The sequence below is a fragment of the Corvus moneduloides genome, chromosome 2 (assembly GCF_009650955.1).
Source record: "Corvus moneduloides isolate bCorMon1 chromosome 2, bCorMon1.pri, whole genome shotgun sequence".
Classification (NCBI taxonomy): Eukaryota; Metazoa; Chordata; class Aves; order Passeriformes; family Corvidae; genus Corvus; species Corvus moneduloides.
The window spans coordinates 80,490,326-80,501,901 of NC_045477.1; the positions used below are offsets into that span (position 1 = coordinate 80,490,326).

At 44.3% G+C, this 11,576-nt stretch overlaps 1 protein-coding gene across 1 annotated transcript in view; it reads right to left on the reverse strand.

The window, feature by feature from the left end:
• The window catches only part of ABCC4 (ATP binding cassette subfamily C member 4), a 146,367-nt gene extending 141,709 nt beyond the window's left edge, over positions 1-4,658 (reverse strand). The window contains exon 1 of the mRNA XM_032100049.1: positions 4,454-4,658. Coding sequence (XP_031955940.1) covers positions 4,454-4,527 — 74 coding nt within the window. The 5' untranslated portion in view covers positions 4,528-4,658. The remainder of the gene's footprint in view (positions 1-4,453) is intronic.
• Positions 4,659-11,576: the final 6,918 nt, after the last annotated feature.

Below are 11,576 nucleotides of genomic sequence, written 5' to 3' on the forward strand. Positions count from 1 at the left end.
TTTGAAGACAGACAAGAAGGCAATACTCAGGCTTACTGAGAAATCCAATGACATCAGTCAGTGGCCTTTCCAATTCTAACTGATGCACTGAGAGAGGAGGAAGAAGTAAAGTAAGGTGTGTAGCTATTTACACTGCTACAAGAGAGATCTATGACATGACTGCATTTGGTCAGAGAAGCAGCTACATATTGTGCAGTCCTCCCTTAAAGTCCTGGGATTTACATGTCTATGCTTACCCCATTCAATTCACACTTAAACCCAAAGATGAAGATTTTTCTTTTACTCTTCTCTCCCACAACACTTCATGTCAGGTCCATGAAGACTTAGTTTTTTTTCATTTTCCCTAAAGCACACACATAGTAAGTCAAAGACAGTGCTGCCAGACACTAACAGGTAATGATAAATCAATCATTGACTTATTCCTTGGAATAACAACTCTGTAGATGCCTTGGAGCAAATTTTCAGATCATGTTTTAATGCTGTTACTGTAATGGCAATTGCCATATGTCAAGTCATGATGTGAAAAGGCATCTAGCCTGAGGATGATGACAGCGTTCCATGCTCCAAAAAACCCAAAGACTTGTCATAGTCATGGTGAGTCTGTGACAGGTAAGTAATTACTATTATTATTATTATTAAGACTAAATTGTAAATTTATATGAAATTTAGAAGGACTTTAACTTCTTTTACTTCTCTGCACAAAAACACTGGATACTCTTTCCAGGGTGTTCCAGCTTGCCCTGCTTCTCATGATGTTAACAGGATAAAAGTTATTTTTCAAAATAACTTTTCAAAAATTTAATCATAGCCTATGTTTTGCATCTTTACATTAAAGTGGATTTCATGTCCAAATAGCAGAAGGCATAAAAATTCAACTGCTGTATAGGAAAAACATCTTTAGTAACTCAAGGGAACAAATACTCTAAGCAAATAAAGATACACTTCCTACTTAACGAACGTGCAATCTCAAAGATGGATTAATGGCTAGAAATGAGAAATATTCTTACCGTCTAAAGTTATTAATTTAATACTCCCCACCACCCACATTGGAAAAAAAGATGGAAAAAGTGCTATTCTCAACTGCAGAAAGCATGGGAGCTATAAGACTTTTTCAATTCCTAAACTTTCTACAGCTGAATAACTGTTTGAACACAAAATACACTGGACTGAATTCTCTCTTCCTTGGACAAACCTTAAAAAGAAAGCAAATCCTCCTATCCGTCCTTCAGAGTCCTCATTCTCACCAGCAAGTTGAGCCAGCAATAAAAACACCAACAAGCTAACAACATAGATAAAATAAATCAGAAATACACCCAAGCACTCCAAACTATAACTGAAATACCAGCCCGGGCCTTAAAAAGTTTGGTGAGCATGGAAATCGTGACTCTGAAAGTCAGGAGTTACGGTAATATCTGAAACATCCAGATGACCAATTTGGGCTTTGATAAACCTATGTTAATATAGGTAATTCAGTGAAAGACATGTAAAAAAGAATATTTTGCAACTCTCCTGATCTTCATACTTCTGTCATAAATTGTTTTCATTCTTGTAACATTACACAAGGGACGCATTATAAAAGTAACAACATTAACGCACAATCCAGATGCTCCTCTTTCTCATTAATGTACTGCTAGTGTGTTTAATGTTCATCAAGCTCATACTTGCCAAAGTCACAACCTAAAAGCAAGAAGACAAGCTTTGAACAATGGGAGAAGAATGTCTCTTCAGCCTACACACTCATTACCTGAGTTTTATAACTCAATGAAAACATGACTTCTTTTCTCCCATGAGTTTGATCCTATTTACACCAGGCAATAATGTAAGCTTTTATTCTGTACCACTGGCAACAAATGGGAGGTGGTTCCTTACAATGGCAAAATTTCACTTTTGTAAAAAATATAAACAAAATAAAAATAAGAAGGACCTTTGCCCCGCTACGTGCAATGCTGTACTTTTTACCCTCATTGACAACAAGCAGCCAACACCTGGAATGTGGAGAGCAGGGCAGGCACAGTCCAGCAACCACAGGGTGGTGGCTGCTGCTACTCCCAGGATGGCCTTCCTCAAGCACTGTTTGCCCAGTTCTCCAGATGAAAGTCCTGTGTAAGATAGCAGCTAAAATGAAGCAGTACTCACACAGCTGTGAGATGCTACACTCTTTGTAGAAAGGGAGAGTAATTCTTAGAGCTACCCTTAAAGTTAGCTTTACAGCTAAATGAGAGGGTGTTTTAACACTCCCTGAATTTCATGTAAAACACTATTAACTTGCAGAAAACTGATAGCCCCTGCTTATTCAATTTACCCCACTGAAGGTATCATTTCAGCTGAAATTTTCACCCAGAGAACACTAATGCTTGTTGACTAGTAAATAACAAGGATATACCGATGCTAGTCATGATCACATGCAGCACAGGTAAGAGACAAGACTTTAGAAGGCTATTTTCACTGCTGTGAATTACACTGCTATAAAAGCCTGAAAAACAGGACATTGGGAAAATTCTAAAGCTTTACATGCTCCACTAAACCTTTTCCAAAGCAGCACTATGGTTGTATACCAGCATCTGACTGTGAAGTCTGAAGTCATGGCCGATCTCTGGGCTTCCGGCAGATCTGTCATCCCCCAAGCACAGATTTCCACCTATTTTTCTCTTTGCAAAATAAGAACCTACAAACACATCTGGAGTAAAAGGAGCCTTTCAGGTGCATGCCTAAAACTAGGGAAATTAAGGTACTTCACTGTCGCTGTTGAATGCTTCTCTACAACACACGCAGAGTGATACAGAAGGCCTAAAAAAAGAATGATAGGAGGAGTCAGAAAGCTGGCTACGAGCACTGCATGCTTCCTTTTTCACATCTAGATGGATTGGTTTTGGCAGAACTACCAGTAACACCACAAGATCCCAGGAAGGGGAAGGGAACAGACCAGAAGCAGTCCTGGAATGCCGCATGGCCAACTTAGGTTCATCCCATTCTGCCTGGATTTCACAACAAAGCTGTTTTCAACATGGGCATCCCTGGTGTCAAAGTAAAAGTCTAAACGCTGAACACAGGGAGTTTTGCACAAGCATACAAGCTGCCTTTTTAATTAATTATTTATTTATTTTCTTTCTTTCTTTTTGCACATAGTACCTCTGAGGACATATTCTTGACTGAAAAATATGTTTAGTTAAAAGTTATCAGGGTTTTTAAAATCCCCCTACCTTACAAAAGGGACTTCTGCACCTACTCGGAGCTGCTTACGGAATCAAAGAGTTTTTTGTGTTTCAGAGGCTTCCAAAAAAAGAACGTCACCTGCCATGCCCTCTCTTCTTTCCCCCTCCTCCACCACACAGCATGTGCACCCTGGTTCAAGCTATGGCAGGCGAAGCAGGGTAAGGGCTTTCTCTGCTTTCGCTGTAAGTGCTCTTCCAAATGGGATCTGCTAAGACAAACAAGCTTGGTGCTCTCCCGTTCTACTTTGCACATCTTTTCCTACTACATTTCAAAGCAACTAAAATGTTGAGCTGCAATTCCTCATGTCTTAGAGTACAGATGTATAATCAGGCCGAAGTCCCCACTAGTAAGAGACCAAGCACTAACTCTGCCATTGGTGGCAGCCATCTGGTCCCGTAAAGTTTGTGGCAACCCTGCCAGCCTTTGCTCTGTGACACCCAAGCCCCTCCGGAGCAGAGGCAGCAGAAGTGTGGGTGAGAGCAGCCAGGATGCTGTCCAGCCATCCCTTGCACAGGGAAGTTCTCACGTAGCTATGCGGGTCAGAAACCACCTCACTGCTGGAGGGGAAAGCCCCACGCCGAAGGCGAGCCCGGCACGCCTCGCCGGGATGAGCAATCCCTGCCCGCGACCCGTTATGCAAATGGAGAAGCAGAACAACCCCTGGGAACAGCCCTGCACCCAGTCCGGGCCAGGAAGAAGAAGAGGCTCCTGTCCTCCCCGCAGCTACCGAGGGAACCAAAACACGTGCTCGGAGGAGGCGACGGGGCCGCGCCCGGCGCCGCCCGCCCGGCTGAGCGCTGCCGTGCCCGAGATAGGCAGGCCCCCGGCTGCGCCGTCCGCTGACTGCAGCCGGGGATTATCGCGGGCTGCCAGGTTCACCTTAGGAGACCTCACCCCACCCGCGAGCTGGGGCTGCCCCGGCCGGCAGCGCTGATACCGAGCCCGCCGGGGCGGGCGGCAAGTCGCACCCGAGCCGCGGCTGCACAGTCACTGCCGGCAGCCGACGGCGCAGCGGGGCAGCGCCGGCCGCCGCTTCCCTTCCCCGCTCGCTCCCTCCCGCCTGCCCACCGCCGAGGCGCCCGGACGCTCCGGGAGCCGTGCTCAAGTGCGAGTCGGACGCCCCTAGCCCGGGCTCGGCATTCCCGAGCGGCCCGGCGAGGCGCTAAGCCCGACGCCTTCCTCGCCGGCGGGCAACCCGGCGCCGCACCTCCGGTGCTACCCTTCCCCCCAGGGCGCTCACCAGAAAAAAAGCCGGGAGCAGAGGTTGGCATCCTGCAGCGGGTTAGGCTTCTCCTCGCGGGGCACCGGTTCCATGCCGCCCGCCACGGCGCCCCGACCCGCCCGGCGTGCGGCGAGGGCGCAGGACCACGAGCGACTTCCCACCGCTGGCAGCCACCGCCGCTCTGCCGCCGGCCGGCGCTTGTTTCCGGGAGAGCCGGCACCCCCGCCTCGGCCCTCCTCCTCCTCCTCCTCCTCCCTCTCCCCGCCGCCGCAGGACGCCTCCTGCCGGCCCGGCTTCCCCGCGGAGCCTGAGGAGGTGCCGGGCAGCGCCGGGAGCCGCTCCGCTGGGGCGGGCTCAGTGCGGGCCGAGCCCCGGCCGGGGCACTCTGCTCCGCTCCCCGTGGTTTCGCGCCTGTGTGTGTCCCTTGCTGATGGAACGCATCTCCTCGGTGCACGCAGCGCCAAGCGAGGTGCCCACCCGGCTTTTTTCGACAGAAAAATCCGTCGCGAGTCGGGGGCAAGTCAGGCTTAGCGGGACCAAACGCCATCAGAAACGCTTGCTGTCAGCGCTCCTTCCCGGATGTAGCATATTCTATTCGAAAACAAAACCAAAAGAACAGTGTTTCGGAGAGGTTGGCGATACAAAATAAAGTAGCTAATATATTTTAGGACGTGGTGCATCACCGAAATTGGCAGTTCTCAAAAGTTCAGCAAGTGATCACCAAACTCTCTTCCAGTTGTGTCACCCGTGGCCTGCCACAGGGACCCTGATGAAAAGGAGTAGTGGAAACTGCAAGAGACCTAGGAAAATAGAAATGCAGGACATGTATCTTAAGTAACCAAAGAACTGTTAATCTCTGTGGCAGAATGGTTCCCTGCCATGCTGTTATTTCTCTGCAGCCCAGGATAGCTGAGGTTGGAAGAGACCTCTGGAGGTCAGCTGAATCAACCCCTGCTGCTCAAGTGCCATGTCCAGGCAGCTTTTGAGTATCTCCAAGGATGGAGACTCCACAACCTCTCTGGGCAACCTGTGCCAGTGCTCAGTCAAACTCAGCGTTTCCTGATGTTCAGATGGAACCTACTGTGTTTCAGCTTGTGCCCATTGTTTCTGGTCCTGTCACTGGGCGCAGAGCACAACCTGGCTCTGTCCTCTTTTCGTCCACTATACACGCTGGTGAGACCCCTCTGAGCCTTCTCTTCTCCAGGCTGAACAGTCCCTCTCAGCCTGAACAGCTCTCTCAGCCTTTCCTCATAGGAAAGGTAACTAGAGTCCCTTCATCATCCTTGTGACCTTTCACTGCAGTCTCTCCAGTATGTCCATGTCCCTCTTGTACTGGAGAGCCCAGAGCTGAATACAGGACTCCAGGGGAGGCCTCGCTTCTGAGTAGAGAGGAAGGATTACCTCCCTCAACCTGCTGGTAAACACTCATTCTAATGGATCCTAGCATATCGTTAGTCTTCTTTGGCACAAAGATACATTGCTGGCTTGTGTTCAGCTTGGTGTTCACCAGGACTCCAAGCTGGGGTGGCCCCCAGCCCATACTGGTGCCTGGGGTTGCTTCTCCCCAGGTGCAGGACTTTGCTCTTCTCTTTTTTGAACTTCGTGAGGTTCCTGTCAGCCCATTTCTCTAGCCTGTTGAGGTCCCTCTGGATGGCAGCACAGGTCCGTGGAGTTTTATCAGTAACTGATCAGCCACTCCTCCCAGTTATGTGTCACCTTCCCTGGTGGTCTTGAAGGAAAGACTGGACATGGCACTTGATGCCATGGTCTAGTTGACAAGGTGGTGTTAGGTCCTAGGTTGGACTCAATGATCTTGGAGGTCTTTTCCAACTTAATTGATTCTGTGATCATCAGTAAACTTGCTGAGGGTACCTTCTGCTTCATCCAGATCGTTTATGAAGATGTCAGATAGTTTTGGACCTAATGTTAACACCTGATGTATACCAGTAGTTACTGATTTCCAACTAGATTTTGAGCAACTAATCACAACCTTGATTTCCTAGACTCCTTCCCACTCCAACTGAGCCAGCCACAAAACAAACACCATTCCTATGTTCTATGTATTCATGTCCCCAGCAGCAACCAGCCCTATCTCTTCCTGCTGAAATGTATTGCCAATGAAACAATTGACAGGACTGGCATCTGACTTTCATTAGAGGCATCAGAGCTGACACGTTGTTGAGATAAAAGAGGGTTGGAGCTACACTATATTATTGAATAAATAGCATCAGTTCATGCTTGAAGGAATGTTATAACCATCCATCAGACAAATCCAGCTTAAGCTTGCTGTCAGTGAACACTGATGGGGCTGGAAACAGCATGCACTGTTTGTGCATAGACGGTCTGCCACAGAATTCTGTGAACACTAAGTAGTACACCTGTCAACAGCTTTCTCTAGATCCTTCCAGATTAAAACAAGGGAAAAAGCTTATGGAAAGGGTGCAGTGGTTTGAAAGGGCAAGGTTTAACAAAATAGTGCCTATGTATTCCAGAACCTGGATAATAAATTTAAATAATCTCCCAAAATGTGTGAAGAAAAGCTCTGCCCATCAGCAAAATTTGACAGTTTTAGATTTCTGTGAGGCAAATTTATCTAACTAGATACTCATAAGTGAATTAAAAGGTATGACAGCATAGTGGAAGTCCCAAAATATCAATAAAGTTTGGATCAGGCAGAGGGAGAAAGGAAAATGTAAATCTTGAAGCTGACTTCAGCTTTGTGAAGTAGTTGTGCAATGAAAGATTACCCAAACATTTCTTAGTTTGGGCAAAGAAGTAGTAGACTATTCATGAACAAGTAATTTATTTTCAGAATGCAGATAAAAGTTAATACTTAGCAAAATATTAAAATAACTTCTTTTCAGTATTATTGTGGTGATGGGAAAAGGATAAAAAGCAATCCTCAAGAAATACATTTGTCCTTTGCCAGCATTATCATTGGTGAATGTTGACGCTACTTAATTTCGAAATACATACAAGTGTTTACTCCCAAGTCCAAAAAAAAAAACCACTCTACAAAGTTTTGGAGAAGAAGAAACTAAAAGGGAAAGGGAAAATAAATTTTTTTAAAAAAATCCTGAAAGCCAAATTAACCTGTAATTCTATCTGCTGAGTAATTCCATCTGCAATTAGAAGCTAATGCAGTAATAAAAAAGTGTGAAGCAATTGGCAAAAGAAGTGCTCAAGAAAACCTCAGACTGCCCATGGAGAGAAAAGAAGGGAAAACAGCACAGCAATGAATTTAATAATCTTCTTTCTATTTTAGGACTCAAGAAAACCAACTGCCAATTTATGCATTGAATATTTTGCTATGGCAACGCTATTTTCATATGGAGAGAACAAGATATGTAACAAACTAATCAAAGTGACTTAGTAAATCTAAATGATCTTAGTCATATGGGTAGTGGTCTAGCAAAGCCAACTACTCAAATAGGGCAATAGCCAAATTAGGGCAGTGGCAACTGAATTAAACTTGCTATGCATATACATTGTTCTAGGGAAATAAATTCAGATCACGGAGGATGTCACAAGTGTGCAAACACATGAGAGTCACTATTTATTCAGTGCACAAGAAAGACAGTAGTCACTAAGTAAACATTTTATGACATGTGGCCTTATGCCTTTTGCTCTACTCTCTTTGAAGAAAAATCTGACTGTTCTGAATACAGTCAGACTGACAAGTTTCTCCATCTTCATTTTAGGGCACTTATCATTAAAGAATTCATGAACATCCACTTTTCTCAAAACCCTTAGAAAATTACTGGGCAGTTTCCCAGATGGTAAATAAAACTTGTGGATCTTAAGGTGAAACGTAGGCACTGATCCCTGTAACGCAAAAGGAACCTAAAGCTTAGTCTTTTGGAGGATGTAGCACTATGACCTTTCCCTTTCAGGCAAGCAGCCAGTGATTTCAGGGCTGAAGAGTTTCTCCATATCATACCCCAGGGCCTTGATATGAGCACCTAGAAAACCAAGAAGTCATGGATGAGTGTGTTTGAAAAGTTTGTATAAAAGATTTGCTGAGCACTACATGGTATCTCTGAGGCAGTATTAGGGACAGAATCAAATTCAAAGCTATTTGAAAGATGTTGGAGGGATTAGTGTTCCAAAGGCAAGCTGTGATAGCAAAATGAGAAGACTTTGCAACTGTACATTGTTTGAGTTTAATGTTTTTGATTGAAGCCAGGCAGAAAGGCAGACCATATGCCTGCCTGACAAACCAAACAGGCAGTGTTGTATCCCACCATGCTGCTGGCAGGAGAGCAGGCTGCCCTGCTGGCTGAGAGCCCAGCTTGTCACTACCCAGTGGCCTGACTCATCATCCGGCTGATGTATCTATCCACTGGAGAATAGTGCTCGTCCTTCTGTAATACAAACATATTGGCCTGTTCTTGTTCAGCTGCAGAACAGAAATGGCACTGCTGCAGAACCAGGCTGTAATTTTGCTATTTCAACCTGGTCATCAGTATGTAATGTCAACAGTCTTCCTTGGATGCTTTTCCTAATTCTCCTTGTTACCCCACTAGCCATCTCCATTTTCCCTATATCTTTTTCAACATCCCCAGATCAATCCTCTACATGCCATAGTTTCTTATTTGTGCTAATTGACTTAGTCATTCTTCTTAAATTATGGTGCAATTCAGGTGCCTATGCATAGGTGCCTAGTTACATGTTAGACATGGATGAGTGTGTGCCATGCGGCCACAAGTTACCACTCCAGAAGGTTTCAGCCTTCCTTTAATGGTGCTTTACCTGCCTATCCCATGGTGATGTCTCTGATGCCTTATAGATGAGTGTAGTTGCAAGTCCACTTACCTGCCTTACACAAAACTATGTTAAAATCATTTATCTATAGCGAGTAGTTTCTACTGATTATCTGCTAAGATAAGATTCCAACCAGTTACTTTCTGTTAAATCGAGCATTTGATGCAGCAGAAAAGTATCAGAAAAGGTTGTACTAAAGTTAAACTTGACACACCTACCACCTGTTCAGTTACCCCTAGCAATTTCATCTCTTGTACTTCATGCACACATACTTAGAGACTGATATTTCTGTAGGATGATTTGGATGAGGTTGCAGCAGGCCTTCAGCAGCAGCTCCCCATGCTATTAGTTAAAACACTGACATATGTATTTACAGTATTGCTGTCCTGAGCTACAAGGCCTTCTCCATTCCTAAGCAGCTAAGAGATCATTTCACTGTTCTACTCTCATCAGGTCATAGACATTAATCTCCTGCTTCCATTCAATACAGTTTCAAGTCTATTTTTTTTTATGAACCACATTTATGATATTGATAATACAGTTTCTGAAGAGCAAAGTCTTTCTTTACATTCTCTGGTATGTTCATCAACTGATATGTTACAGCAAATCTTGCCCTTTATTTGCCTCCTTCCTATCCTGATCTCTTGGTTTTCTAGCTTAATACTAGTGCACACAGCCTGGGATAATCTCCAAGCAACAGTGAATTACAGTAACAAAAAAATTAAATTCAACTAGTTTCAGGGCAAAGGTGAATCAGCAAACAAAACACAACCTACTGCAGGTATTCTGCAGACTGTGACTGATGGCCCAGGGAAATGAAGACTTCTCATCCCTGAATTTTAAAAAACAGATTGCTTCTACAAGGAGCAGGGAGTAGGACTCATCTTGTGGGTTCCTTCCAGCTTGAGATATTCTGTGATTCAATGATTCTATAATCTCTGTCATGATATTTGCTCAACATAAGCAACCTAGTCTGAGGATGGGGAGTGGACTGGCTGCCCTTCTGACTTCTGTGCTTCTGTGAATGCCAGTGTCCATGGACTCATTTGACTGGGCAGGATTGCCAGGGTGTTACCATGACTTCCAGAAAACAGAGGGAAAAATTTCTTTTAAAACCTCATCTCAGCCTGGAGGTGAATGGTTCACTTCAGTTCATGTAGGTCTGATTCCAGTGATACTGTGCTCTTGCTGTATGGATGAGGATCTTATGCCTCAGAGTTTTGTCTTGGTTTTCTAAAGCAAAATTTGGGACACAGAACACTGAAAAATATAGAATTCAAATGGCTTTGGTAAGAAAGCTCTATTTTCAAAAGTGACTTTGAAGACATGTGATGAATTACCAGCAAATAACATTCTTCCACTTGAGTGAGTAAAATCTGTGCTCCTTTCAAAGCTTTTCTTGATTACAGCATTCTTTTGCATTTTCCACATTTATTTATATGAATACAGTTTCCATTGCGTGTCTCTTTCATTTGTTGTTAACCTAAATGGGCAAAAGGGAGAGGAGAGGAGAGGAGAGGAGAGGAGAGGAGAGGAGAGGAGAGGAGAGGAGAGGAGAGGAGAGGAGAGGAGAGGAGAGGAGAGGAGAGGAGAGGAGAGGAGAGGAGAGGAGAGACATCAGAAGTGGAAGCATGGACATTCTCCTTTACCTTAGGAAGGAAAAGGCAAATAGTGAGCATTCACAAATTTGTAAGTCACAGAGCAAATCAATCAGCAGGTCCACCATTACAGCCCAGATATTTCAGTTTTTTCTTGAAACCACTCTACTACATGCTAAAATCAGGAATAAATACATTGTACAGATGGTCAAATGAAAGTGTCTTTCTTTCCAGAAGAGTTATTTTCCCTCCTAGTAATAACATGAGTAAGCAACAAGTTCCAAAGGAAAAGACACATAGGTCACTTTTCAGAATGAAACATCACCATCAATATCATTTGGATCCTGATTGTGTTTCATTTATCATTGCCAGACTGACGTTGAATAAAATTATTTTTGGCAATAGCAAGGGGACAGAAGACAACACAGAAAAAATCATAAATTACTGCATAGATCTTTTTTCTTTCTGTAACACAGAGTCACAGAAAACCTTACTTAAATTGAGTGGCAAAGTGTGGCTTTTTCCCTGTTGGGGGTTACCGACTATGGTGGGATGTTGGATGTGATTAAAATTACTTCTGTTGTTATAAGGCAATACTCTGACCTCACAATAGAAACTGCAAATGTTGCCAGTAGAGATCCTCACTCTATACACTTCCTTCAAATATGAATGAACCGAAAAAATATGATAACAGTTTTTTCACCTTTTCTGAGATGCCTTGGGAGCATTTGCTGTCATCAATGGGCTAATGAAAAGCCTGATGTCATCCAGCATCCTGG